The sequence below is a fragment of the Cucumis melo genome, chromosome 6 (genome assembly GCF_025177605.1).
Source record: "Cucumis melo cultivar AY chromosome 6, USDA_Cmelo_AY_1.0, whole genome shotgun sequence".
In the NCBI taxonomy this organism is placed as follows: Eukaryota; Viridiplantae; Streptophyta; class Magnoliopsida; order Cucurbitales; family Cucurbitaceae; genus Cucumis; species Cucumis melo.
Window position 1 is genome coordinate 20,149,375 of NC_066862.1, and position 27,751 is coordinate 20,177,125.

The window sequence follows — 27,751 nt, forward strand, 5'->3', positions numbered from 1 at the left end:
ACTACGTTTCCAGCCTCGATCTGAGGTCCAATAGTAGGAAAACCCTTACCTGATACTTGGTTATGACCCTCGATCGAGTCCACGCTCAACAGATCCACCTAAACGAAATCACAAGGGTTTAAACGATAACACTAGTAAAAGTCACCTTTTTAAATCATTCGAAACAACAAACGTCGGCTTACCCGAGTAAAGGGAGCTATTCCCAAATGAACTTACCGTGGGACCCAAGAACTTGAGCGTCAAATCCCTACTACCTTTAAGAAACGAAAGATATGACCCAGTCTTACTCTAATATTCAAACTCGAAACGGTTATGGCAACATTGGGTAAATTACCAAAATGATCTTACCGAAGACTCACCGTGACCCGAAGTGGAGGGAGAAAAATATGGCTTAGGTGGCTCGGCTCGGCTTGGCTCACCCTCGGCTCGGCTCACCCTCGGCTCGCGGCTTGCGGCTCACAGCTCAACTCGGCTTGACTCAGCTCGCGGCTCGGCTCGGTCTTCGGCTTGACTCGGCTCGCGGCTCGGCTCAACTCGGATTTGCGGCTTGAATCGCGGGTCGGACTGGAAGCGAGTCTTGGGTCGGGTCAGCTTAAAACCAGGGCAACCACGAGCGACGGTCTTCGGCGTTCGACGACGGGGACGCTTCGCGGCTTGGAGGAGTCCGACGACCCGCTCCGCTTCAACGCGGCGGAGAGCGACTGGGCGTCGGCGGACACGGTTGGACGAAGGACGCACGGCGGCATCCGGTTGCGTGAGACCGAGAGAGAGATCGGAAATGGAGGTACAGCCGCGACGACGAAAAGTTGGAGCTGTGAAACCATCGACGACGGAGACGGCGACGGACACTACCACAGAGACGGAGACGGAGACAGATAAGCGCGCGACCGGAGGGGAAGGAGAGAGCGGCGGGCGGCGGCGGTGTGTGAGAAGTTGGAGACGATGAAGAAGAAGAAGAATCGGATGGGGAAGGGGGGCCGTCGCGCGCGCGTTTTAGGGTTTTAAAAAAATTATTATTATTATATATATATATATAAACTAATAATAATATTAATGTTAAATTATAATAATTATAATAAATAATAATATTAAAATTAATGTTAAATTATAATAATTATAATAAATAATAATATTAAAATTAATGTTAAATTATAATAATTATAATAAATAGTAATAATAATAATATAATTAATATTATATTATTATTATATTAATTTACAAAATATTAACTTAAAGAAATTCATATCCCTAAATCTCTTTTTCTACCCTCTTCGAAGGAAACTGAGAAATTACTCCAAAATTTTAAATTTTCGAAAAATTTACACAAAACGATAAAAGTTTACCTCGAAAATTCAGGGCGTTACAATTAGAATGTGGTTTAATTTTCTTCTTTGTAGTTTAATTTTTTTTTAATTTAATTAAATTGTGACTTAGTTAAAATGTGAGGAAGAAGTTTTAATTAAAGGTATGTTATTTGTATTTTTAAATTGATGAAATTTCGTTCAACTTTTTTTAAATTTTCCAATTTATGTTTATGTTATTGATTTTCTAATTTATGGATATTTATCATTGTAGTCCATTAGTTTTGCATTAATTCTCAAGGCCATAAATTTGTAGTAAGTGCTTTTGATTGGAAAATAATTAAATATGAAACAAAATGTCTAATACAATAATTTAACAATTTTCATTCAAAGAAAAAAATCAATGTGTTCCACAACCTAGACGTCGACAATTTTCAGATGGTTGTCGTCGTCGACTATAAACTCTTTGTTGTTGTATTTCCTCCTGATTCTCTTGTTGTTGTTGCTCATTTGATTGCTCAAGTACCGCTGCAGGCACTTTGTAGTACAAATATTCATTATGTTTTCCACGACTACACTCGTGACCATGCATGTATGAAGACGATGGATCGCTCCCTAAATCATAGTATTGTTGCCCAAAGTTTGATGATGATAGACCCACCTCTTAATTGTAATATTATATTCCAAAGTCTGAGGATTGACGGAATCCTGAATCATAATATGTCATTCCAAATGCCGGTATCATCATTGATGGACTAACGTAACCATGCTCGCTTTGTGTCTGTGTAACAGGAGACACTTCTTTCACGTGTTGGTCAACTTCTTCCAATTGATCGAGCTCTTGCACTAGAGCACGTCTCCTCCAAACTGGAGCAGGTACAATAGATACATTATACATATAGTGAATGTTCTCCATGTACTGCTCGTCATCGTTGCATATACTTAAGACCTGTTGTGGATCATCTGCAACATTTCGACGTCTACTATTGTTCGATCTCTGTAAAATATTAAAATGAATTAGAAAGTATCCAAAATGAATTTTTACTAAAAACAACTATACAATATTTAAATGTATACCAGATGACCTACAGCAGCTCCTGATTGGGTGATATAGAGCCTAGTAATGTTTTTGTACCAATGGATGTATTCTTGAGTTATATCCATATTAAATTGCTCAATTGGAGGTCCCTTAGCAGTAAACCTTCTATGATTTAGCCATCGCATCACTAAATGAACGATTCTATCTGACCAATCAACAGTCCTCAGGTCAATATCATACAACAGTGGTTCAGTATTACAGTCATGTGGAACAGCTTGTTGACTACCAAACTGTCTAAGTACTCTATCAGGATGATGCCACTCACCAATGTAGAAACCTATTAGAGGACTAATCGTCCTCCATATGTCGTGACAGTTCGTATAGAAATGTGGTAAGCTATCTATGACAGCTTTGTACGACTCCTAAATAATCTGAAACACAACATATTGTATGAAACAAATAATATTAAAAAAATATGGAACTTAAAATTCAAGTTCAACAAGACGTATCTGACTAGGTTGAAGAAGATCAAACATGTACCTCAACATTTAAGTCAAGTCAGGTCCCTTAGTGCTAGAGTTGTCTTCCTATCCAAGTCGCACTCCCAAGTCGAATTCTCTCATCTGTCAAGTCGTGAGAGCCTTCTCCTCCTTCAACCGTGAGATGCACGCTTCCCTCCAAGCCGATCCTCTTTAGTTGACCCATTAAGCCGTATTTTAGCCACCAATCTTGTTTTTGGTCCTTTTCCCACCTATTTTGGTAAGTTTTGATTGTGTTTTAGGTATGCCCAACAAATATTAATTTTAGACTCTAAAGAATTTAATTTTGGATTAAATTGGATTTTTTTCATGAAGGACTGGTTAGATCAAATTGGGAGTTTATGTTGTAGAATTTTTCTAAACCAAGGATAAATTGGACTCAACCTCAACTTTAACTTTAAGTAAGTTGAATTAATTTGATTTTGGGTCTTTAACCAACCATTAAACTTATTATTTTTAAGGTTCCCTTGTTGTTTAGGACTTGACTTTTTGGAAAGTTTGACTGTGACTGTTAGGATAATTTAGTTAAGCTAATCTCGAGATAAGAGATTCTCCTACTAGATCCTCGTACTGAAGTTAAGAGTTTGCATATGATTTCTCTATTATGCATTGATGTAGCTAAAATGCATAATATATTGATGACATATATCGATGATGATGACTGATTTATGTTAATGATGATGCATGAAATATTAGTCTCCTAATTGAGAGCGTTATGATTAATATTCATGCCATGTTTATGATGTTATAATGTGCTACTTGCTATGGATTGGGTGTTCTATTAACTTTGTCTATTAGAGTCGTACCCATATGGGTATCCTTGGGATCACCACCTTTTTATGACTTGTGTGGTATGACGAGATCACAATCTACCATGAGATGATATGTACATGAGTGCTCCAACGGGGTCACTTATAGCCTAATTGTCTTAAGTGTTCCTTTGGGTTCACTAAAGACCAATTTATCCTAGGTGTTCCTTTGGGTTCACCGAAGACCAGAGTATTCCTATGGGACCATTAGGTTGCATGTGTTCGGGAACGCACCAATTTAGGGGTACTTCTTTACAAAACTCTAACAGTAAGTTAATAGACACCTAGTAGGCCTAGTAGTATGTCTCTTACTGAGTATATGTTTATACTCATTCTTCTATGTTTAATTTTTCAAGCAAAGGTAGAGGTAGAGGTAGAGGTAAAGGGAAGCTGGCAAATGGCAAGAAGTGATCGTGACTTGCCATAGGGAAACTTTTTGCTTCCGTTTTTACTTTATAGTTATCATTTCAATATTTTTGTATTCTTTGATTATTTCTCTTTTAAAACTAGATAGAATCCAAGCTAAGATTTTATTTTTTAAGATTTATTTCTGCATACTTTGATTTATTTAAAATTATAAATAAGTATTTGAGGTTTTGTTTATAAAAGTTAATGTTATTTTCTCATTTTGTTAAGGAAGTTTTTATTTCTTTTAATAGTAATGGTCGTCTCAGCTTAGTATAAAAAGTTGAGTCATTACAGTAGCCTTTCCCGATTCCCGATGTGGATCTGATATCGGTCGACGTATCTCTGCGTCGGCAGAACCTCTTCTTCTTGAAGTATAACTAGTCAAAAGAAATTCAAATATCTCATTCATATACATGTGGGTCAAAAAGAACAATCATCTCTTTAGGAGATTGTAAGAAACTTGTAACGTCCAAATATATCATATATGGAGGGTTAAAATTTGAGAGATACAAATAAATTTGACTTCAATTACTTCTTCATCTATTAACATAATTTCAACCTCAATTACAAAATAATGTTACATTCACTTCCTCGAATGATATTAAATTATTGGGACGAAGTTTATCATTCTTTTTCTATAGAAACATATGCTTATATGCTCAATATCTAATACAATGTTTCAAATTTTCTCTCTCAAATGGTTGATGCAAGAGCAAATATGTTTTCATATATCCAACTACAAGTGCAAGGCAAAAATAACGAGGACTAACTAATTTATGCATTTTTAGATGCATTAAATCAAAATTGGGTTGAAAAAGTAATTAACTATTATACATTATTTTCATAAACTTTGTCATGCAAAAAATTAATCAAACATATATAATCATTATATATAAAAATTTTAAGACTCACAAAATTCACATAAGAATAATTTATATATTCTCAACAATCAAATAAAATTAAAAATAACATTGAATTAAATATTACCACATCGAGAACAACCCAATCCAATTAAGAAAACAAATATCCTAATTTAACTTTTCATATATATAACAAGTATATTCAAAGATACATAATATATATATATATATATATATATATATATATGTAAACTTATTAAGAGAGCATATCATTCAAATATTTCAAATATGAGAATTACATTATAATTTATCACCTTAATCTAAATAACATTACAACATTATTTAAAACATACATAACATTACAACATTATTTAAAACATACATCTAAAGTGATACAACAAATTTGGGATAACTATAATATTTACTCTTTGGCCGGCAAGTTCAACCCATCGCCATTGAATTAGTCAATGCTGCAAACAATGACAAAATTTACCAACACACTGTCAACAGCTTACCTTTCACATAGAGTACTCCCACCTTGGTTACACATATGTATATATTGGTTTTTCTTATAAATTTTAATACACACAACTTAATGCTCAAATTTATTCAAGAAGATCTACAAATCCATAAAGTTGCACACAACAAAAATATTTGTAAATCAAATTGTACATACAACTTCACCTTTAACGATTTTACAATAATGTTCTAATCACAATGGAAATTTAATGCCAAATATTGTAAACCCAAATACCACATATATGATCAAATCTGCAATTCATCATATATTATATACATGATAAATGAAATAGTTGCCATTTCTCTTTACCTTTTCAAATACCTCAAATATATGTAGATAATTTTGATGGATCTTTAACGGTCTTGGTATTCTGAATGAATGACTCAAAGCTCTACAAAATCTCCAAAGTGACAGAGACTCGTATTGATAACGTGCTATAAAATATGAAAAATATGAAAAATATAGTAAAAACAAGGTAAAACAAGAGAGAAAAGTAGAGAAGATAGAAACTAAATAATAACAATTAAACTTAATTGTGGTGTGTTTTACAAATACATCATACATCACTATTTAAATAGGACATGTAATAGTGGATGATACAATATATGAAGTTCAGAGGGGTGTATATTACAACATGTACTTCAATGAGAGATAATTGAAATTTTGGGTAACATGTGACATAGGTTATGGATATCTACGCTAAATCATTTACAATATATTACTACAAATAATAGAGACCAAATTGATTTTGATTGTTTCATGTGGAAAAATTGTGAAAAATAAAGCATTTGAGGTTTCGTCTCACAAAAAGAACACATTTTTTTTTTTTAAATCATTCAAACGATCCATCTTGGATGAGATCAACCAACTAAATTTCCTTAATAAATTAATGTTTTTCAACTTGTTGATTGTTTTGGGCATTCTGGTGTTTGGGTAGAGATTAGACCAAGATTGTAGTAGTTTTAAAATATTCTAAAATCTTATACCAAATCTTATATATTTTTAAATTTGTTTTTTTCCAAATTTGGTTATCTTCACCAAATATTATATAAAATCTTAACAAATTTTATATCAAAATGTCAGTAATTTTCTAAATCTTTATCTTCTAGTTAAAACGTTCCGAGAAGGTTAAAAAAGTCAGAGATTTTTTTTATTTTATTTTAAATGCATTTTTCAAATGGAAAATAAGAATGAGATTCAATAACCAAATTTGCGTAACTTTAAAAATACATAAAATTAAGGAAGAGTTGAAACAAGTATTAGAATCTCGATAATCTCTATCAAAATGCATCCAGAAGACCAAAACAATTACCAAGTTGAAATTATTTTAACTTTTAACGAGTCTCGATCTCGAAGGAGAGGGTATGGCTCTTTGAATAAACAAATGGTGGAAGAGGTGGCCCACCAAAAATGTACCGAAAACAAGTATTTGAACGATTTTCGAAAAAGATGGTTAGTTTTATAAGATGAAATCTGAAGTGAGACAGTTTTCTATTTTTTTTTTTTTTTAAATACTCAATGAATGCTAATATAGTTATAATTTGGAAGAGGTGGCTCAAAATTCCATTAAAATTATTACAAAGAAGAGATAGTTTAAAGATTCCATGATGATATTGTACAGAAATTAATAGTTTTGTAGAGAAGGTTAATTTGTTGAGAAAATTGTTCTTATTTCAGTTTTGAGGGAGAGAGAATGGGTGTTTGAATAAACAACTAGTGGAAGTGGAGGAACAAAATGGCAAAGTTAGAAGATTAAGATGTACTCTTAATCCACAATTGGAGTTTCTCATCATAAGTCAAACCATTTAATTTGGTTTCATTTAGTTTCACTCTCCATAGAACAAGGGATAATGGGAAAGGAAGAAGCAGAAGGTGAAGTGAGGAGACAGACTGGAGAGAGAAAATATCAGAACTTTTTAATTAGTCTTTTTTAAATGGCATTTCAGAATTTAAAGTAATAATAATATATATAGATATAAATGATCGTAGGGACTTCTAAACCTATTTTAAAAAACATAAGGACTAAAAAACTGCAATTGGGGACTAAAATAAAAGGATAATTTCTTTCCATTTGAAATAATGATTTTAGAGAGAAAAAAAAAAAAGTTGTACAAAGCTCAGTAATCTGCATGTTTGTTTTATTAATAGTGTATTTGCAACAATTTCCTATTCATTCAACAACTTTATCTTTTTATGTAAAAAATTGAATATTTTTAAAACACAAAATTAACTTTATATGTTACATCGTGGAATGAATTCTTTAAAAGTAACAAACAGTAGTTTTAACATCAAGACAAACCTTACTTCAAATCTAAATTTGACTATTTTGGATGGTTCTTGAAAATCTACAACTAGGGAAAGAAAATTTCCATATAACCAAACAAAATTCATTAAATATCATCATAACACCAGTTCAACAGTTACATTCTTTTCTAATTAAATAAAAGACTTAACACATGAAAGACAACCTAAAAAGTGAGTTTTGGGGAGCTTTATCTATAAGAAGAAGACAAACAAAAAAAACTAAGTTGACTATAATTTGATGCAATGCTACGGTTACACATGCAAACAAAAAAAAGAAACAAAAGAAATACAATTCATAAGCATGTAATAAAAGTCTAAATGAACAAAAAAAATATATATATCTTTCAAATGTAAAAGAAATAAGGGGAAAATATCGTCAAAAGAGATAATTGAGAATATTGAGAATGTACATAGTTTGGTTACAAATATTTTTTTTCTTACAATGAGAAATTAACAAACAAAATTTTGTAGAAGAAATCATGTGTAACTATAGCATATTAATATTTGATGACATGGTGTCGTAACCATAAGTCATACATCACCATATGGAATGCATCATATTTGATTGGGGGAGAATTCCACTGAAAATGCTTTTGAACCTAATAAACGAGCAATATACACCAAACATATTAAGTTTGTACACCTTCGACGTGATTTTAGAGTGTCGAAAGTATTTTTTCTTTAATTTCAAAAAAAGATCGACTATGTTTAGTATTAACAAATGATAGTGTAGGAAGAAGAAACATTGTACCTGTATTAAGTTTTTGTGGAGTTTAATGAACTCCATATCAGATATGTCCTTGAGTATTTGTTTCAATTGGTACACATCACGTTCCTTAACTATCACCGAAAATTTTCTCCAATCAAGAATGTCATTGAATGGAAGGTCATAATAATCTGACAATATCACTGCAAGAAATCCATACAAATAACTCAAAATAAACCCCAAACAAAGAGATTTTCACAGAATATAAAAAAGAAAAATATTCATACATTGACAGAAAAAGGAATATGTTCGATGATCTAGTTCATTTTCAAAATCGATGAAGAGGATTGCAAACTTAGAACTTTAATATTGTCCTTAGGAACATGTTAATACTCAATATAATATATAGTTAATACTAGCTTATACGTTATTGTTGTTATGTTATTGCTCCACCTATATTCGTTTGGCATTATGTATGATGTACAGAGATTTGAGAAGTTCGCTGAATAAACTTTGCTCTTCTTTTTATGTTGAGCACAATCATAATAAAAATTATTTTCCTCATTTTCCTCCTTTCGTCACTGATTTGATGCAATACAAGCTGTTTCCTTCTTTTTCCAATAAACGCAAATGGGGTTTGAAAGAATTAGGTATGTTGTTGGAAAAGGGAAAAAAATGTTGTATGTATAAGGGAAGTACTCAGCCTCTCGTGTTTTAAGACAACAAGGAAATTTACAACTCAGGCTCTCGTGTTTTAAGACGGCAAGGAAACTGCATTACATTTTTTTCGCATTATCTCATTAGCATAATTTGAAATTTTCCTTCCTTTTTTCTTCAAGCATGTCACAGCTCATAACAATACTTGACAGTGACATGATTTCCTCTTTTACAGAATTTTGACCCAAAAAAATCTGCATATATGTAGTAAGTGGTTTAGATTGAAGATTACCACATTTAATTTTAGAAATGGATTGAGATATTACTCTGTTGTCACCTTTCAAACGTTCTTAAGCCTACCAACAGAACCACACATTGAATCTCATCTGTTGGAGTGCATCCAGTACTGGCTCGCTATAACCTAACGGATAGGTGTTTGCTGGGAAATCACTACAACTATTTACATAAATGTACAACAGTTTCACAATCTAAGCATTCAATCACTCAGTTTCAAAATCAATTTTTCCAATAAACTAAACGACCATTTCCCCTTTGAAACACATCCTACACCAAATATTTCCATTATCCTTCACAGTATCTCCTTCAGTGATCCCATAATTTTGAAAATTTGTAAAAAGTGGTGTTGATGGCATGCTGAAGTATGTGCTATTTTGTGGGCTTGTGATGGGAGAGAAACGTTAGAATTTTCAGAATAGATGAAAGTTCTTTTTAAGTAATTGTTTGGTCCTTTATTAGATTCTTATGTTTCTCTCTGGGCTACTATCCAAGCCCTTCTGTAACTATTCATTATGTTTTTTCTCTTGAATGGTGCTCTTTATCGTGTTTGGTTCCTTTTGTGAACTAATCTTTTTATATGTTTGTGTATTATTTTATAATTTTCTTAATGAGTCAAGTTTTCTCGTATATATATGTATTTAAAAAGACAAAAAATTATTCTCACCCCAAAACTGGACTAGAGTTTACTTCAAACAATTAAGCTTTCTAGAAGTCTTAGCTAAACCATCAAAAAAACCCTAGGATTATAACTGTGGAGCATGCCCAAATATGCCCAAGTAAAGACAGCCTCACAACTAAACCATCTTTCCTAAGTTGAACTTTGCGAGAGAATCTTTTTGTTTATTTCATATACAGGTACACAGTTAAGGTGCACAATGACATTATATCTTAGTATTCAATTTTAAATACTTCATTCTCATTTTCCGCTAGTCTAACGACCTAGTTACACTATGTTGGAAGCGTTTGATGAACACGCCAAATAAATAATCACCAAATAGAATATTTGATAGAAAACAAAAACCTTTTTGGAAGACTTGTTGTGTGTATTCAACTCAAACTTGGATGATTTAGATTACAACATTTCAATCCTATTTATAGGATTGTCATAAGAATAACTTATATCACAATTAAATACAACAAATTAAATCCTACATTTAACTAAGGTGAAACTCTTACTAAATTAACTCTAACATTTTTAACTCACATCCTTCTCTAACTTACATAAATTAACTCACATATAACTTATTTATTTAAAACATGTTTAATTTTCAACATCCTCCCTTAAACATGTTTTTTTTTTTTTTGAAAAACTCCAAGCAAAGTTCTTAAGTTGTTAAATACATTAACTTCGAGTGGCTTCGTAAAAATATTTGCAATTTGATCTTCAGTCTTCACATATTCAACTTGAACTTCCTTCCTTAAAATGCAATCTCTGATGAAGTGAAATCTTGTATCAATGTGTTTGCAACGATCATGGAACACAGGATTCTTTGCTAAAGCAATTGTTGACTTATTCATTGTCTACATAAATCACAGTTGGATCATCTTGCAAAATTCCAACTGTCTTTAACAAATTTCTTAACCAAACTGCATGACAAACACATGAAGCTGCAGCAACGTATTCTGCCTCACAAGTGGATAATGTCACAATAGGTTGCTTCTTAGAACTCCATGTAAATGCAGTATTGCCAATGAAGAAAACATATCCACTAGTGCTCTTTCGATCATTAGTATCTCCAGCCCAGTCACTATCACAATAGCCTTCAAGCTTGAATTCTTTAGATGAAGAATAAAACAACTCATAGTCAAGCGTACCTCAGAGGTAACGAAGAATTCTCTTTGCCACTTTCAAATGAGTAGTTGTAGGAGATTCCATAAATCGACTCATCAATCCAACGCTGAAAAGAATATCTAGTCGTGTGCAAGTCAAATATCTCAAACTCCCAACCAAACTTTTGAAATATGAAGGATCAACATCATCTCCTTCTTCATGTTTGGACAGTTTGGTCAAAGTTTCAATCAGAGTTGCAACAGGCTTAGAATTCATCATATTAAACTTCTCTAGAATTTCTCTAGTATATCGTTCTTGAGAGATGAAAATTCCTTCCTCTAATTGCTTCACTTCAATGCCAAGATAATATGACATTAGCCCTATATCTGTCATTTCAAATTCTTGGGTCATCACCTTCTTGAGATGTTCAAACATACTTGCACAATTTCCTGTAAAAATTAAGTCATCCACGTACAAACAAACTACCAAAATATCTCCATGACCATTAACCTTAATATAAAGAGAATGTTCATAAGGACACCTCAAATACCCATTATCAAGGAAATATTTGTTGATTCTGCTATTCCACATTCTTGGTGCTTTTTTCAATCCGTATAATGCCTTCTTCAATTTTAGAACTTTATCCTCTTGGAAGAATAACTAGGAGGTTGTTCCAAGTAGACTTCTTCTTCTAGATATCCATTCAAAAATGCCGATTTGACATCCATCTGAAAAATTTTCCAATTATTTTGTGCAGCAAGAGCAATTAACAACCTTATAGTTTCCAAACGAGCAATGGGAGCAAATACTTCATCATAATCAATGCCTTTTCTTTGAGAATATCCTTTTGCAACTAATCTTGCTTTGTATCTCTCCACTTCCCCCCTTTTCATTTCTTTTTATCTTAAACACCCATTTGACACCTACTGCTTTCTTTCCATTTGGAAGAGTAGAAAGTTCCCACGTATCATTCTTTTTTATGGCTTTTATCTCTTCATCCATAGCAATCTTCCATTTGTCATTTTGCAAAGCTTCTTCAAAATTCAAAGGTTCATTGTCACCAAATAAACAAAAAAGAGTAAGGTTATTAAAACTTTGACTTAACTCTTCAGTTTCATCATATATGTCTTGTAAGCTTCTCATGCCACGAGGCCCTTCACTTGAACTTGCAGATGATGAAGATGTGCTTTGTTGTGGAGTGATTGGCGATGTTGGTGGAGAAGCAATGTCACTAGGCTCATCACATTCGTCGGGAAAAAACAAAAATTTGTAATCTTCTGGTTCGTCATTCCAATTCCATGATGCTTCTTCATCAAACACAACATCTCTACTTACGATCGTCTTCTTTGTAAGAGAATTATAAAGCTTGTAGCCTTTTGAGCTTGCATCATAGCCAACAAACACATATTTCTCACTTTTATCATCAAGCTTACTACGCTTTTGATCAGGTATATGCGCATAAGCCATGCATCCGAATACTCTCAAATGACCAATGGATGGTTTTCTTCCTGTCCATGCTCGTTGAGGAGTTTTGTTCCATAAGCTTCTAGTAGGGGAACGATTTGACAAGTACACTGCACACTCAATAACTTGTGCCCAAAATTCTTTTGGCATCTTCTTGCACTTCAACATGCTTCGAGCCATGTTAAGTATTGTTCGGTTCTTCCTTTCAACAACACCATTTTGTTGAGGAGTAAATGGAACTGTCATAGATTGACGGATTTCATTTTCTGCGCAAAAAGTTTTGAATTCATTTGAAGTGAATTCACCTCCCCTGTCTGATCTCAAAGCTTTAATGTAATAACCACTTTCTTTTTCAACAAGAGCTATAAATCTCTTGAATATGCCAAATACTTCTGATTTCTGTTTGACAAAGTAAACCCAAGTTTTCCGGCTGAAATTATCAATAAATAATAAGGAATAATTTTTCTTACCAAAAGAACTTGGTTTGATCGATCCACAAAGATCCGTATGAACTAACTACAGTGGTCTCCTTGCTCTCGAAGATGATTCTTGTGGAAAACTCTTCCTTGATTGTTTGCCATGAAGACAGCCTTCACAAAGTTGATTTGGATGTTTGACATATGGCAACTCTTTCACCATGTTCTTCCTGGCTAATAATCTTAAGCCATCAAAGTTCAAATGCCCAAATCTCAAGTGCCAAATCCAATTGCAATCTTTCAAACATGACTTTAAACATTTAGCAACATCAGTTTAAATGTTTAATAAAAACATTCTATTTTTCGTCATTTGCACTTTAGCAATAATTTTGTCATGATTATCTCTTATCAAAAGACTATAATCCTTCATCAAAATATTATAGCCTTTATCTAAGAGTTGTCCCAAACTCAAAATGTTGTTCTTCATATTAGGCACATAATAAACATTAGAGGCCGTTTGGGGGAAGGGTTGGGTTATGGGGGGTTAGAGTTATGATAAAACTAGTGTTAAGATAAACCTAGGATTATAATAAGATGTGTTTGGGAGAAGGGTTATGGAGGAAGTGTTATGATAAGATGTGTTTGGGGGAAGGGTTATGAAGGAAGTGTTATGATAATGTTGTGAAGAAGGATTGAGAAAAAGTTGAAGAAGGGTTAAGAAGTATTGAAGAAGGGTTGAGGAAGGGTTAAGGAGTTAAAACTAGGGTTACATAACCCTTCCCCCAAACGGCGGTTGGATTACATAACCTAACCCCCCATAATCCAACCCTTCCCCCAAACGTCCCCTTAGAGATAAACTCATGCTTCTTATTCTTCAAATTGATCAAAATTTTACCTTTTCCTTCAACCGGAATTTTTGTGGCATCACCAAATACGATATCGCCACCAACAGATTCATCAAGTTCAACGAACATTGATTTACTTCCACACATGTGATTGCTTGCACCACTATCGAGATACCATGCACTGTTTTCACATGTTTCCGCACCTTTGCATGCTAGAAACAATGAGGAATCACCGCTTTCTTCATCTTTCTCAGCATAATTGCATTTTCTTCAACTCTATTTCCGCATTCCCAAGAATAATGGCCGAATTTATGACAATTATAACATTCAACCTGTCTTTTGTCATACCTCCTGTCATTATTTGATCTTTCCCCACTTGACCTCGAATAATGTTGTCTTCCTCTACCTCTTGATGAATTTGAGTTTGAATTACTCTCATCAAATTTTCTTTGACCGTAGCTTCCTCGACCTCGATCTTTGAAATCACCACGTCCACGATTACCACCACATCCTCAACCTCGATTTCCTTTTTCTAGGCTGCCTTCCTTGTCTTTTAATTTCAACTTTGACTGAAAATGTTGCTCAGTCATCTACTTGTTCTTCTTAAGAAGCTTCTCTTCATGGGCTTGTAAAGAACCCATAAGTTGATCAATGGACATTGTACTCAAATCCTTTGATTCTTCAATAGCTACAACGATGAAATTAAATTTTTAATCCAATGAGCGAAGTATCTTTTCTACTACTTGCTCATCGCTTATTGTCTCACCAAATCTTTTCATTTCATTTACTACTGCTAGCAATCTTAAGTATAATCTGGAACTGATTCAGACTCCTTCATATGTAGTGATTCATAATCACCTCTCAATTTTTGAAGGCGAACCCTCTTGACTCGATCTACTCCTTTATACGTATTCTCCAAAATTTGCCATGTTTGATATGCAGTAGTTGCTCCAGAAATTTTCTCAAAATTGTTATCATCAATGGCTTGCTGAATGATGGTGAGAGCCTTTTGATCTTTTTTTCTTGTATTTTGTAAAGTTTCTCGTTGAGCTTGATTCAAAGCTGCATCACTTTCTGGTTCTTCATAGCCATTACTAACAATGTCTCACACATCTTGTGAACCAAGTAGAGCTTTCATTCGAATACACCAACTATTATAACTTTCTTTCGTAAGTCGAGGTACTTGGAAGGGAACTAAATTGTTGTTTGTCATTTGCAAAACCAATTTTTTTACTCCAAACTCAAGCTCTGATACCACTTTGTTGGAAGCGTTTGATGAACACCCCAAATAAATAATCACCAAATAGAATATTTGATAGAAAACAAAAACCTTTTTGGAAGACTTGTTGTGTGTATTCAACTCACACTTGGATGATTTAGATTACAACATTTCAATCCTATTTATAGGATTGTCATAAGAATAACTTATATCACAATTAAATACAACAAATTAAATCCTACATTTAACTAAGGTGAAACTCTTACTAAATTAACTCTAACATTTTTAACTCACATCATTCTCTAACTTACATAAATTAACTCACATATAACTTATTTATTTAAAACATGTTTAATTTTCAACACACTAGGTCACACTATCATTTGTGCACACAGTGAACGATAAGGCCTTCCTCCCTCACTTTTTTACCCTTGTACACTTACTATTAGGGTCTATCACTTTATTGCACTTATACTCGTGAAATTGAGCATTTTTCACCGTTCTCTTTTTTATTTTAGAAGAAGAAAAATCATTCATTAATGAAATAAGTAAAACTCTAAACACCATACAGGTGAGTTACAAAATAATCGCCAATTGGGAGTTAAAAAATATAGTTCTAGAGGGCAAAAGGGTGCTTATTTTCACACCAAAAGAAAGTTGAAAGAACCATATCCATAAAACAATCAAAAGAAAAGGAAACATCCGTAAAAATATGAGCATTCCTTTCGCTCAAAGATGCCAAATAAAAACGCACGAGTGAAAGCCAACTATAAAATCTTCTCAGAATCATAAACGTTGTTAGAAAAGGCACAGACCATCCAGAAGCTTTATAAACAACAATATAAAAACTGGATGCAAATATGATACATGAAGTGGTGACTAGGAAACTTTGACACTAGCATATTCACACATAATGCACCAAGAAGGGGACAAGTGCATGACGTACTAATAGCTCCAAGACTAAGCTCCTAACTCCCAAAGAAAGATTGCATTGATGTACTAATGGCTCAAAGACTAAGTTCCTAGCTCCCAAAGAAAGATTTTAATTTTCTTCAGATAATGATTCTCCCAATTACCAAATAAAGATCTTTTAAAAAAAGACGATTCACAATCACAAACAAATCCACCATGAGTGATTTAACAAAATAGTGGAAAGAAGAATCAAGAGGTCAAGTCCAATGATAAAGAGAATTTAGAATACCAAATGGAGCCAAAAGATGAAAAAACTAGCTCATTTATTAGTTTCCACATCGTTAAGGTTGCATCAAAGGCGCAAGTCCCACGCATCGGTTGTCTCAACGTACAAAACAGCCACAATAGCATCATGAAAAGAAAAGGCAAAATGATAATGCATAGGAGACGCAATCATAATAGGGCCACAACTAAGCCATGAGTCAGTCCAGAAAGTAGAAGTCTCATCACCAAGGGAACGTTGCACACGGCTAGCAACCAAATAACTAGTTTGACAGATAAATCTCCAAGGGATTCAATAAACTTAATCGAATAGTTCTTGGCCAACCACTCACAATTTTTTTTTTGGAATACCAATCTCTCCCGATCAGGCTCATAATAGTTAGCATCAATGGGCCTCCATCATAAAATCAACTATTTAGTAAGAATTCTCCCATTCCAATTAGCCAATAAAGCAAATTATGATGCTGAAAAATTACCAATTCCAAAGCCACTTTGATTTTGGAAGTCGAGCAGCCTCCCACTTGACATTACACATACCACCATCGCCATGAGAACCTTCCTAGAAAAAATCGTGAATCAGCTTATCCAAAGTCCTTGCTACCCTTAGTGCGCAAAACAAAGATAATAAATTGGCAAACTAGCAAGAGAGGACTAAACAAGTGTATCGCAACCACCCTTCGAAATGAAAGCATACTTCCAATTATGGAGCTTGTGCTGAATTCTCTCAATAACAGGTTGCCAAATGGTTGTTTTTGAGTTACCACCCAAAAAAGTAAATTATGTCCCTATTTGAAACCACCACTCCATCTCAGTGTCGGCAATATGAATCCCAAGCAACTTGCCCTTGTAAAGAATAATTTCTAAACCAGTGGCCCTACCAAATATATGAACAGCAGAAGGTTCAAACAAAAAGAGTAAGCATGATAAGATGGGCGGAAATATAACCTAAACAAGCATGGTGAGCCAAGAAACAATTAAGGCAATCAACAACCAAAATAAATAAGAAAGGTGAGAAAAGATCGCAATGTAGAATGTCACAGGAAGGGACGTTATTCCCTAGCAGTTTGCCATTAATAATGATCGAATAATTTGCTAGATCAGATAGAACCCTTGATCCAAGATCGCCTTAGAAAACCAAAGCCCTTAGCCTAAAGAACAACATCCAGAAACTCTCAATCAACAGTATCAAAAGTCTTCTCAAGATCCAATTTGAGAACCGTGCCTTTATGGGGGAGAGTCCAATTTGTCCATTAGTGAGTAATTCTCCAGAGAATTTCAAGAGCCATTGTCTGGATGCTTGCTTTAGTTCATATATTGACTTGTGGCAGTTTGTAGACAAGTGGAGGGTATGAGGATTGTTGCTCCTTGGAGTAAAAGCCCATTGGCAATGTCATGTATACTTCTTCAAATAGGTGTCGTTGAGGAATGCATTGTTGACATCCATTTGGTAAAGGGACCAGCCAAAGAAAGTTGTTAGGGATAGAAGTACTTTGACAGTAACTATTTTAGCCACAAGGGAAAAGGTTTCAAGGAAGTCAATACCTTCTTGTTGACTATATCCCTTTGCAACCAATCAGGCTTTAAGCTTAACAATTGTGCCATCAGCATGATATTTGACTCGGTAAAGTGTAAACCCATTTGCATCCTACAACATGATGTCCATAGGTAAGGGGAACTATGTCCAGGTGTTTGTTCTTTCCATGGCAGAGATCTCTGCATCCATAGCATTTGAGTTTACAGCCTGATGGAAGAATGATGGTTCATATTTTGTGGACATGTTGCATAAGAAGGTACTGTGTGTCTGATTCAGTTTCTCATAAGACAGGACTTTGTCTATAGGATGATATGAAGTGGTGTCTTTTGGAGGAGAGCCATGAGTCAGTAGGTGGCAGTGGCAGTCTTTTAGAAAGCTTGGAGGCTTGTGCTGTCTTCTGGATTTTCGAGAAATGGGTGGATTACATGGAGCTATGGATTGTTCCAGTGTTGTGTTGGTTGTATCGGAAGTGTTCCCTTCATTTGCAGCATCTTGTTTAATTTGAGTTTTAGGGCTATGAACATCTTGTGCATCCTGTGTATTTTCATGAGCAACAAAGTTAGAATTCAAGTTATCATTGGGAACAATATTGTCAATGATAGGATCAACTGTAGCTTGAGGTATGTTTGAGGTAGTGATTTTGTTGTCAAGTATTGGCATGGGTAAGACAAGGTCATGAAAGACATTTTCAAGTTCTGAATGTTCATTGGTAGATATTGAATGGAATGGAAGTGTTGCTCAAAGAATGTCACATCTCATGATACAAAGCTAGTTTTCTTTTCAATATCATATAAACGATATCCTTTCATGCTTGATGGGTAGCCAATGAAAATACAAAATGAGGCCCTGGGATCAAACCTAGCAGAGACAACCAAAAACTCTCATGTGAGTGTAATCTACAGGTTTGCCATGGAGAACAGTAAATGGAGACTTATTTTTCAAAAGTGTCATTGGAGTTCTGTTTATGATATATGCTGTTGTTAGAACACGATCTCCCCAAAAACAGATTGGAACTCGTGATTGGAAGAAAAGAGTTTGGGCAACGTTGAGGAGGTGTTATGTTTTCACTATACTCCTGAATTTTGCTGAGGTCATTCAACACAAGAGAATTGGTGGGTTGTTCCTTTTGTAGCAAAGAATTCAGTGAATTTTAGTTCATGGGCATTGTTAGATCGAAAACTCTTGATAATTATTGAGAATTGAGTTTCGATGAGTTGGAAGTCAGATTTCTGCCTTAGCATGTAGACCCATGTGAAGCATGAGCAATGATCAATCAATGTCAAAAAGTATTTATATCCACCATAAGATGGTGTTTTAAAAGGCCCCCATATGTCAGCATGGATTAGATCAAATGGAGAAGAAGCAATATTATTATTGGAATGAAATGATAACCTCTTTTTGTTGCTAATGGGCATATATGACATGATGAATTATGTACGGAATGACTAGACAAACATAAGGTTGAAGACAAATAAGAAAGGCATTTAGGTGACAAGTGACCTAAACATCGATGCCAAGTAGGTACTGAGACAACATTGATATTAACTCCAGCAGCTACAGAAGCATCAACATCTTTGCTGAGCACATATAATCCATTTTGACAACTAGCCTTGCCAATAGTCACTGATAGAGAAAGATCTTGTATGTTGCAACAAGTACTGTCAACTGAGATATTCTTTGAGGTCAATAAGCAACTGACGGAGATGAGGTTATATGTAAACTGAGGAACAAACGAGACATCTTGTTATTTATGGCCATTTGGTAGCATTACAAATATGTTATTTATGAGACTCCAACTTCTGAAAAGAGATTTATTGTGGCATGTGTCTAGATGCTCCTGAGTCTATAATCCAATCATCATGTGACCAAACATTATGTGAAGTTAGGGAGAAGATGCCTAGAGTGTGAGAAGATGCCTGACTGTATTGGCTGCTTGAAGATGAGTGTTAAGCAAAGTCATTAATTGTCTGTAGTGTTCTGAGCTTAGGCTTGAGAAAAAAATTGGAGAAGGATTGGTAGCAGTTGAATTGGTGTTGGCAACTTTACTCACTATCTTTGAGGTATCTGAAGCAGGGAAATTGAAGTTTGAGTTTTTTGGTTTGTAGTTTGGAGGATATCCATGTTTCTTATAACACTTGTCAGCCACATGTCCCCTGCTTCCACAGTAAGAGCAAGTAGGACGCTCTTTTTCTGCAAGTTCGATCACTTGATATGGCCATTGTTGAAGCATTAGGGGGAATCAAAATGCCAGGGGATCTTTGTTTTTCTTGAATTAATAGAGAGAACACAGTGGTAATTGATGGCAGAGGTTTCATAAGAAGGATTTGTGCACTTACAGCATCATAGGAGTTGTTCAGTCCTATTAGGAAGGTCATGATGTATTCGGATTCAAGATGAGTAATGAAAGGCTTCAAACCTCCACAAGTGCATCCAGGTGATATTCATTCAAGTCGTGCCATATGGTTTTGAGTTTTGTGTAGTACGTTCCGATTGTCAAGTTTCCTCGCCGCAAGGTGACAAATTCTTTTCAAAGTTGGTAGATGCTAGGGCCATTTGGTTGTTTGAATATTTGACATAATTCATTCCATATCTCCTTGACTGATCCTGTGTAAACAATGCTTGCCGCAATCTCTTTTGAGACAGAGTTGAGAATCCATGAGGCAATAATGTCGTAGTTGCAAATCCAGGCATCAAGTAGGACTTTGCCCAAAGGTTTTCTTATCTTTCTGGTGATGAAACAGGCCTTATTTCGCCCTGAAATTGCCATTAGCATCGCACGACTGCATGAAGTGCAATTGATGGCTCCGGTTAGAGCCAGAGGTTGCATAACTATTGCAGTAGTCGGGCCAAGTGAGTGATGGATGAAGTAGGGATTGAGTTGAGCATCAATCTGAGAGTTCGCAGCAGCAATTAGATCTGATCAACTTCCATTGTTGCTGGTTTGATTCTCCATTGAAACGGTTTCTTCAATTTCAACCGTATCTGCCATGGAAATTGATCGAAGACGAAGAGAGAAGGTGGAGATGCAAAAGGAGGCGGGAATTGGGGCAAAAATTGCTCTGATACCATATTGGGTAAATAAAGGTATTTTACCTTGTTGTATTAATTTAATGAAAGGGGTATTTATACAGTGAATTATCAAGGACAGAAAAGTAATATCCATATACTAACTGATAAACTGAAATGCTAACTAAGTAACCATATTTCAACTGATTATATTTACTAATAAAGAAATGTGACATAAAGAGAAGACACTTGAAAATGAGACTTCTATAACTGTAAAATTGGTGTTAAATTGGTCAAGGGCAATTACGGGGTGTTTGGATTACCTTTTAAAGTGTCTAAATTTGAAAAAAAAAATCATTTTAAAAAATTTAAGGTGTTTGGTAACTTTTGAAAATGCATTTTAAAAAATAAGATTGAAAAATAATTCATTTTAAAGAGAACACTCAAAACCAAATTTTGAGAATATTATGTATATAAACACTTATAAAAAGATCTAACCAAACATGTAAGTGTTTGAATTTTAAAGAAAGTGTTTAAAAGAAAATGTATTCTTGAAAAACATTTTTTTCCATAAATAATCCAAACGCACTCTTAAGTCCATTAAACAAAAAGTCATACCCTAGAATTCTCGTGTGACCGAATTTCTCGGTTATTTACATTACTTGCTTTAATTTTATACTCAAACACTTCAAACTCCAGAGGATGATAGTCCATCTCCGACTATTTCTATACTATAGTATGCCTTATGTGCTTGCAGTCAACATCACAGTTTGGACGTATCAACTCCTAATACATTCCCCACAAAAGAAGACTGAAGGGAAATTGAATCAAGATCATGAAACAAATAGTTTCACAAAGAAACAGAAAGTCAAATTGGAAACGTAAAATGAATGACTAAGTCATTCTCTCCTACAACCCTCAGCGCCTTTGAACTTCCATCAGCCTTCCATTTCGTTCTTTTGAAATTCAATTGGAACTTTAGATTACTATCCCTTACATTTCAATAAACTAGATTTTGAAAAATTAAAGGACAATCACCTTCCTTCCATTCGCAAGAAAATGAAGAGAGTAAATTAGATTACCTAAATCTTTCGTTAAAAAAATAAAAATAGAAAATGAATTTTCTATAGCTAAATAACCAAAAGAAGAGAGTTCTCACCCGGAACACATCCATAGTGGATTGAGTCAGCTATTCGAGCACTGTTGACTTGTGAACCTCCTGGGCATATGCAGAATTTTGTCTTGTAAAATCTTTTCTGGTACAATAAATGTCCAGTAGCCCTGCTTATCCTGTTGTTTGAAATGTCTAGTTCTGTATCATTCTCCCACACACGAGCTAGTATGACTCTAATTTTAGAGTTCCGATGCCCTGCCCAGAAACCTAGGGTTGTCCTACAGATAATAGTAACATCTCCGTCAGCAGTTAATCTGTATTTTTTATGTGACAGCAATTTTTTTAGAGAAAAAGATTATACAACTGGGAGATAAGATAAGTAAATCATCTGAATAGAATATATATTAATTTGATCGATACAAGAAATAAAACTTGCATTCAAAACTTTTTTTGATAAGGGAACTTTTAAAATAAGGTGGTAAATATGGGCAACAGTCTAAAAGTCTTCTCAGGGCTTGTAGTTGGGAGAAAAAAAGTGGTCTCGTTGAGGCAATCAGTAGTATATCAACAACACACTAAAGTAGGAATAACATTCAAGAAGATCAGGTTAGAAGGCTAACTCTTGTGTTAAAACACCTTTCCTCATCAAGTAATTGATAGATCTAAAAGTCTTCTCAGGGCTTGTAGTTGGGAGAAAAAAAGTGGTCTCGTTGAGGCAATCAGTAGTATATCAACAACACACTAAAGTAGGAATAACATTCAAGAAGATCAGGTTAGAAGGCTAACTCTTGTGTTAAAACACCTTTCCTCATCAAGTAATTGATAGATCTCAAATTATATATTATTAATTCGGCAAAGGCAAGGGAGTTTTGAGAGGTCCCCCCTCTCCACAGTGCTCACAGAACTACACAAGAAAGATTAAAAGATGATAAAATCATACACAACCCCTCGTCCCTTTAAAAGTATTAATAATAAAGGACAAGATTTGCCACATTCTCTTTCTCTATCTCTTTTTCCCAGTACCCAGGCCTTTCTTTTTTCTTCGGGAATACACTTAGTTAGCCCAGACCTATCAGTATTCTAGTCTACCTACCTATTGATGTGAAGATTTCTTATGAGGTTGGCTATCATGAGGCCTGCTCCCTCCAATGTTCATGGCAGATCTTCATTGCCAAAAAAAAAAAATTTAACTAACAGAAGAAAGTATACAAAATGGAGAAGACAAAAGTCTCCTTCAGCAGAATCATAAAGAAACTTTCCATGTGCATAACAAATAAAATAATAATAGTATTAATAATAAAGGACAAGTTTTGTCCAATGAACCTCTAAAATCTAAAAGAAACACGAGATTTGAAATCCAAAAACTCTCTCAAATACAATAAAAGTTTCTCAAATTTCTATCTAATAATAAGCTTCAAAGTAATGCACAGTAAGCATTCAACTGCAAACTCCTCTCTGAATCATGAAGCAAGGGCAGCAACTGTGGAAGAAATTGTCATGGGAAGTACCAGCTCACACCGAACAATTAAAGAAGCTCAAGACAATCCTTATTCAGAAGAGCATACCATTTGAGCCCCAATGCTCCTGAACTTCTTCAAAGTCTTAACTTAACCAGCACTAATTAGGACAAGTCACTGATATGAAGTTTCTTTGAATGAAATCTCAAATATTAATCTTCCCATGATAAAGGAACATAGAACAAACCACACATATTTAAGAAAAACAATTAAAATAAAATTGGTAAAGGGATCGACAAGGAAATATATCCAACCTTTCCACCATCAGCTATTAGTCTATCTACAGGGGAAACTCTGAAAAATTATCTTCTTCTCTAACAAATCCTCTACCTATAACCATGAAACGCCTACTGAACTCTAGACGTCACCCAAGCTGCTTTTAGTCCAACATGTCACTTACGACCTTGACTATCCACTATGTTAATGAATAAATAAAGTTTACAAGTTTACTTTCAATGTGCTCTAAGCCACACATGACAGATCCCCTTGACAAACTCGTTTTTACCACATCTCCATCTTAAACCAAATACCTCCTAAAAGGCCCTTCATTGCCTAATCCCAGAGTCCAAGGACTCCTGAAACACCAACTCTCCAAGTTTACCATACAAGGAGGTAGCCTAATCTACCCCATAAATTCTCACATCCACCTTATGATATAAAGCATCCCTGCATCCCCTTCTCTACGAATTACCCCAGCCATTTAGAAGAATAAAAGCTTTGGCTACAGAACTTTCTAATACTAAGCCCCCCATCCCTAGGGTTAATATGACCTTCCAGTTAACAAGATGACTCCACATCCCTATCTGAGTCTTTATTCCTCCCAAATAAAACAGTCCGAAACTCCTCAGTAAACTCAACAAGCTTCCCAAGAATAGGTGTAATGAAAAAAATAATAATCAAAATCAAAATCAAATTAAACAAAATAAAATGAAAGGGTACAAGTGAAAGAACAGATTGTTTGAGAGTTAGCCTGCCAGTTTCTATTAAAGTGCTTTCTTCCATTTCTGAACCTTGAACAGCACTTTACCGCCAATCTGCTTCCCTTAAATTACTACCTAGTAGTTAATCTAAATAACTGTCTTTCAGGACTTGTAACTTGACAGATCACACAAATGGTTCAAGATCCAGTTCTATTGGTTACAAGAAGAGTCGGTGGTAACTGAACTTACTTAATCTAGGATTAAGCAAAGGACATCTCTCCTCTACTGAAGTTAATACTTTATACTCGCGATAACCATTCTAATTTAATATTTAAGTTCGCCTACATCACCCTAACAATAAGACAAAATGTGAATTAATATCTCAAATTTTGAAGAAATTACTCTTGGCTACTATGTGGAACCTGAAATATTTAACTCATTATATGGAAGGTGTTTCATTTAGAGGGAAAGACGTTCTAATAAACAGCCAAATTTAAATTTAGAATAGGAATTAGAATGTAGGGTTTCTTCTCACATCCTTTTGTATGATTGGAACACTAAGGAGCCAAGCAAAAGCAGTGGTACACATGGGTAGAGAAAATTTTGTGATTAAATGTTGCATACAATTCGTTTTTATGGATAAATTGTTGGGATCTATCTCTTTATCGCAAAGTTAGACAAAGAAATGTCATAATTTTTTCTTCCATCCTACTTGTGATTCTGAAAAGCAGTATAAACCAAAAATATAGCCGAGATCCATACATGGAGAAGAAGATCAAAGTTCAAACAAGGAGAATATCTAAAACCAGATTTAGGTTGTAATTGCCAACTAGAGATACTGTTGTCTGTCACTAGTCACTTCTTGAGGTGAAAGAAATGGAAAGTATAACTCACAAATATCAATTCCTTTACCTATTTTCTGTATCGTTTCCTCCAGCTGGAAGAGCAAATGGCTGCAGCACTTGGGGAAGAGCAACATCCTTGTGAGGAATGAATCCGACATCATAGCTAGGAGAGCACACAACTCGAATTGCATTCTTTATAAGAAAAGGCAAGCCTTCGGAAGCTCTCACACCAACATCATGACAAGTGACAAAAAAGTGATCCGCACCCAAGGTTCTGTTCCAGTAAGGATACTTGGATATCAAGCCTTCGACATAATTTTGGACAATTATCGTCATATTCTCGTAGGATGTACCCTTCATTGGATCCATAAACATCATGATTTATAAGACAAAGAAGAAATTAAGCAACTCGAATTCCCCCAAAACCAATGCTTCTAGCTACACACACAAGTAACAAAGCAAGAAGCTACAAATCCACACGCACCACTAGTTACCTAATTGCTAGTTGTTAAAAAAAAAACAGAACAAGAAAGAAAACCCAAAAAGGATTGGATAAGAACCATACCTTGCCTCGCATCTTATGACATGATATCGGAATGAAAAAGAGGTGTGCCTGATCCGGATCTTCAGTGCGGAAGCGACTCTCTCTAATATTCTGGAAAAAGTAACCCTCACTTGCATACTTGCCAGTGAGCTTTCTGGGAGTCTGGTAAAAAGTATTGGGATCGCCATCTGGGTATATATAAACCTTGAATTTGCTATCCATTTCCTCATAATTCAAGCGAAAAACTTGTGGAGAGTGGTAGACATCCGAAATCTCCTCATCCGCAGCATCATTAAGGGCTCCCAATTTGACGGGAAGCTTCGGAATGAAAACCCCAAATCCATGAGCATGAAACAGAGGGAAAAGAAGAAGTGAAGAATGTGGAAAGAAGAAAATGGCGTACCTGAGAGGGAGAGGAGGGAGGGGATGAGTGAAGGGAAGTGAAGGAGAGATAAGTGAAGGAGAGGAGAGTGAGAACGGCGAGAGTAAGGAGAGAGGCGCGTAGAGAACAAAGAGGAGATGAAGAGGAGGAGGTCAGTTGAAATGGGTGCTTGAGAGCTGACATTACCGGAGAAAGAGAGAACGCAGTGGAAGAGTGAGGGCGTGGAGGAAACCGGCGACGAGAATGTGTGGTCGACGGCACTGTAGAAGGTGGAGAAAGCGAATCAGGTTCCAGCTTCGGTATCGGTTTCGGTATGGGAGATTGAAGAAGGCATTCGGATTTCCTTTTTTATGCATAGTGTCCATAATCAATCATCAACATGTGATCGGTTTGGTAGTTCGATTTTTAACTTTATTTTACAACATGGTAATAAATATTTCTATATTTTGTATTGAAATTTATATTATATGAAAGAAAATCCAACGGAACATAAATGATAACCAATCAAATAGTACTAATTTAAGTAAAAGGGTCTTTCTTTTTTTCAAAAATATAAAAATTGATAAAATATTTACTCTGTGACAATTTTGAAAAAGGAAAAAGTTTACATGCTTATATTGCGAAATACCAAAAATGACACGGTCAACAAGCGATTAATCGGTCTCATGCGCGCGAATAATCTTCCTCTAAACGATCGTGTACTACAGTCAAAACAATGGTTTAGAATCTTAGATCATGATACACAATCATATAGTTCATTTTAAACTATGGAAAAAATGCTTCAAATTTAAACGATCGAATAATAAACTCTAAACGATGGCAAGAAAGCTTTGAACATAAACGATCGTCGGATTCGTATACACGATTGTTTATGTTAGAATAAATGATCGTGTAGTGAAATAATATACTTCAAATAATCGTAATGACCATGGTAAACGATCGTATTGACCATAGTAAGCGATCGTATTGATTTTGGTAAACAATCGTGTAGTTCAATGTAAATGATCGTGAAAACTTCAAATCTAACGATTATATAATACAATATACACGATCGTTTAGATTTTGGTACACAATTGTTTAAAAATGCAACAGTACATAGTCGAAGATGATGAAAGTGAAATAAGAGATTTAAACAACCGGATCTTATACTTTAAATGTCTGTCACGTCCTATCCCAAATGTCACTCTTTGAAACCAAGTGGAGACATGACTGCCTAGACATTCTAAGCAAGTCTCTTCGCGAGATGACACACAGAACACCTAGTAAGTGGATTAATCACAACCTACAAGCTTAAATGTGAAATTGGAACTCAATTGAAATAATAAGACTTTACTGACGTTTAGTAACAAAGTACATTCAACACTTAGTACAAGATTCTTTCATAATAACTAATTACAAATTCAAAATAACAATTTGACTCTTGTTGCCTAGCTTCTACATGCTATGCAAGTTAACAGTGGTCACTACCTAAATGATGCATTTCACGTATGGCACAATAAGCAACCAAGGCTACAAGTTCAACGTTGGATGTCCTTTGCTA

General features: G+C 34.8%; 1 protein-coding gene across 1 annotated transcript; it reads right to left on the minus strand.

Moving 5' to 3' along the window:
• Positions 1 to 8,084: 8,084 nt before the first annotated feature.
• On the minus strand, positions 8,085 to 26,571 carry LOC103491850 (probable glycosyltransferase At5g03795). Its single transcript, XM_008451965.3, has 6 exons — positions 26,233 to 26,571; positions 25,851 to 26,147; positions 25,353 to 25,639; positions 22,049 to 22,281; positions 8,532 to 8,689; positions 8,085 to 8,379 (listed from the first exon to the last, which is right to left on the minus strand). The coding sequence occupies exons 1-6, from the start codon at positions 26,392 to 26,394 to the stop codon at positions 8,278 to 8,280; spliced, it is 1,239 nt and encodes a 412-aa protein (XP_008450187.1). The 5' UTR covers positions 26,395 to 26,571; the 3' UTR covers positions 8,085 to 8,277.
• Between the last annotated feature and the right edge of the window lie 1,180 nt (positions 26,572 to 27,751).